The sequence below is a fragment of the Pistacia vera genome, unplaced genomic scaffold (assembly GCF_008641045.1).
Source record: "Pistacia vera cultivar Batoury unplaced genomic scaffold, PisVer_v2 Contig897, whole genome shotgun sequence".
Lineage (NCBI taxonomy): Eukaryota > Viridiplantae > Streptophyta > Magnoliopsida > Sapindales > Anacardiaceae > Pistacia > Pistacia vera.
In genome coordinates this window covers 380,788-383,947 of record NW_022196775.1, presented here as the reverse complement: position 1 = coordinate 383,947, position 3,160 = coordinate 380,788, and the positions used below count along the sequence as shown (strand labels likewise).

Below are 3,160 nucleotides of genomic sequence, written 5' to 3'. Positions count from 1 at the left end.
AGAAAATAAATGAAGATTTATTTAATTTTTTTATGGCATATTCTTAGTGTTAATTAGATATAAAATGTTATTATAAGTCAAATATATAAAAGGAGGCCACAGTGTCAGCCGTCTTTTATGATTTTATTAAAATTGAATGGAACAAAGAGGCAAGGCAAGTACAACACATTTCACATGATTTAGAAAAACTGGATCAAATGCATTGCACTGGCTATAGTAGTAGCTGGCAAGCAAGGCCAAAATCATTTTTTTTAATTTTTTTATTTTACAGAATTTTCCAAGAAAATTTTCTCCATTGAGAGTATTTTTGGAATTTAAAAAAAAAATATATATATATATATAGTACCATTATTTTCTTTGGACAATTAATAGCATGTACCATTTGGATCCTGACATTGGAGTAGTAGTAGGTTATCAATAATGCAAATGGCATAAAATAATTTAAAACCAAGAAAAAGGTTAATTGTTAAAATATTCCATAATTAGAAAACCCAACCCTGTGACAAGGCATAATCGAAATTATTTATAAAATGAAGTAAATATTTTATACGGTTTTGTACTGTAATTATTAGTGAAGCTCTGACTGTATTTATACTCATAAGTAGACGTTTATGGAATTATTCTCATGTAAATCACTTGATAATTTTGTTGAGAGAGAGATATCTTAAAAACCAATCTAGTCCAAATGCAAAAGCAGCACCAGATTTGCGTAAAAACTACTTGATTGCTTTACCTTCCTCAATCCTCAGCCCTCTCTCTGTAACTTCAATTCTAAGTATAATTTAGTTCTTCCTCTTTAAATCATCAAAACTTATTCTTCATTTTTTTCTCTCTTATTAGTAAACATATTATCAAACCCACCTTCCTCATTCCTTTCCATTCCGCTATCCGTTTACACACTCTTGCAAAATGGGACGCCATTCGTGTTGTGTCAAGCAAAAGTTAAGGAAAGGTTTATGGTCACCTGAAGAAGATGAGAAACTCTACAATTACATTACAAGATTTGGTGTTGGTTGCTGGAGTTCAGTTCCTAAGCTAGCTGGTATATATATATATTTCTACAGTCATTTGCATAATATTTTTACACTTCTTCTTCATGCTGTCTTAATACTTGAATAATATTGTTCTAATTGTTTGATTATTGTTGTAAATATTTAGGTTTGCAAAGGTGTGGAAAGAGCTGCAGATTGAGATGGATAAACTATTTGAGACCAGACCTCAAAAGAGGAATGTTCTCTCAGCAAGAGGAGAATCTCATAATCAGTCTTCATGAAGTTCTAGGAAACAGGTACTGTGATGTTATATAAGTGGATACTCCTGCTTATATATATATATACTCTTTCTTATTATATAATATGAATTACTTTTTGGTGAATTTCAGGTGGGCTCAAATTGCTGCACAGTTGCCAGGAAGAACAGACAATGAGATAAAGAACTTCTGGAATTCATGTTTGAAGAAGAAGCTGATGAAGCAAGGCATTGACCCCACCACCCACAAGCCCATAAGCGATGCTGAAGTGAAAGAGGAAAAGAATAGCAATAGTGATAAGGCATATAATTTGCAAATGGCGCCACAGTCTAAAGGGGTACCAACTGTTTCACCATTCACCGCTCAGGAGCCAACGTTTCTCGTTAATGATTCACCTTATTACACTGCTGGATTAACCGACAATACAAAAGAGCAATTCATGAACAAGCAAATCTATGATCCTTTTTCTGGCTTCGAGTTTCAAGCAACTGCCACCGCCGATCAAACCGGATATAATTCCAATCTTGTATCACAATATCACAACGGGCAGTTTGAGACAAATAATTCTAATTTTGCATTCTCTTCGATGCCCAGTTTAACTAGTTTTGATCATGGTAACATGTCGGGGGCTGACTTTTCTGATAATTCAGCTTCAAGAGTAAGTTCTTTCTTCTTGAATGAAGCAAAGGAAAGTTCTAGTAACAGTTCAAACATGAGCAATTACACTGGATTTCAGGTGAATAACATGTTGGAAAATGCAGCAGCTTTCTCGTGGGATGCTGAGAATAAGTTAAACTCTATGTTTCAGTTTCATGTTAATGGTATCAAATCTGAAGAAATGACACCAAGTTCCTGGCATGAAGCCCAGCTTCATACTCAGAATTCAGTAGATTTCAGTAGCTATCCTTTAACGTCACTATCAGAAGATCTAACAGGCGCAAATTTTGATGTCTTCCACCAGTTATGAACTGTAAATTCATATTTTTTTTTTCATTTTACCTTTCTTTTCTCTCTGTTGTTCTAGCTAAACATACACACAGATGTTGATAGTACAGGAATTTCTACTGAAAGGTTTGAGATATGAAGATTTTTTCTTTCTCCTCGTTAAATCTGGAAGTAAAAGTGATTTTCAGTTGAGTTTTCTTAAATTTCTATGCCCTATTGGTTGTTTCTGTAATTGTTTTGGTAAAGGTGAAATAATGTTAATTCTTCTTACAGTTTAATTCATTGAATGAGTGAGAACTAATTTTAATGGTCCAAGTCTTTGTATAATATCTAATAAATATAACTAATTAATTATCATTATCAAATGCTGTTATGGTGGTATTTTCATGCGTGTCTTTTTCCTTTTTAAGCTAAACCCCTTTTAAGAGCAAAGAAATTCGGTCTGAACCCATATACCGTACCAAACACTTCCAGTCTTTTATCAATTGAATGCAACACCGCACCGATTTTAAGTTCATGATTTACGGATCATAAATTATTTTAAAAAATATAAATAATATTGGAGATTCCGTGTATGCATATTCATATACTCTAGGGTAGTGTATGTGTGGGGTAGGTTTAGATTGCGATATTTTGAAGCGCTGGCAGAAAATTAAGAGAGCAAGATCATCTGGGCATAAATATATACGACCTTATTCTCTGGCATTTAATATATCCAACTGTTAATTTGCTCGACCCTCCAAAAGGCTGATATTGGCTGGCTCTCTGGACTGCCCTCTCTATTATTGGAGAGAGAGCAAGAGGTCACGTTACCTAAAATTATGGTGGATGATCCCACAACTCTTCAATTATCTATGTTTCCAAAGCCTTTGGATTCTTCATAACCTGCATCATAAATACCTTCAATATTCAAAAGGGTACTAATATGCTAAAGCAGTTCATGCAACTAAGTTCTAATCCTCTCAT

At 33.7% G+C, this 3,160-nt stretch overlaps 1 protein-coding gene across 1 annotated transcript; it reads left to right on the top strand.

The window, feature by feature from the left end:
• The first annotated feature begins 753 nt into the window (after nucleotides 1-753).
• Nucleotides 754-2,352, top strand: LOC116119624 (transcription factor MYB86-like). The gene is made up of 3 exons (XM_031405571.1): nucleotides 754-1,042; nucleotides 1,159-1,288; nucleotides 1,382-2,352. Exons 1-3 carry the CDS (start codon nucleotides 910-912, stop codon nucleotides 2,214-2,216), a joined length of 1,098 nt encoding a protein of 365 aa, XP_031261431.1. The 5' UTR covers nucleotides 754-909; the 3' UTR covers nucleotides 2,217-2,352.
• Nucleotides 2,353-3,160: the final 808 nt, after the last annotated feature.

Excerpts from the sequence above, each read along its gene's own strand:
- LOC116119624 (XM_031405571.1), top strand. The coding sequence starts at position 910 with ATGGGACGCCATTCGTGTTGTGTCAAGCAAAAGTTAAGGAAAGGTTTA. Across the intron at positions 1,043-1,158 it reads TTCAGTTCCTAAGCTAGCTG|GTTTGCAAAGGTGTGGAAAG; the intron begins GTATATATATAT and ends GTAAATATTTAG. Across the intron at positions 1,289-1,381 it reads CATGAAGTTCTAGGAAACAG|GTGGGCTCAAATTGCTGCAC; the intron begins GTACTGTGATGT and ends GGTGAATTTCAG.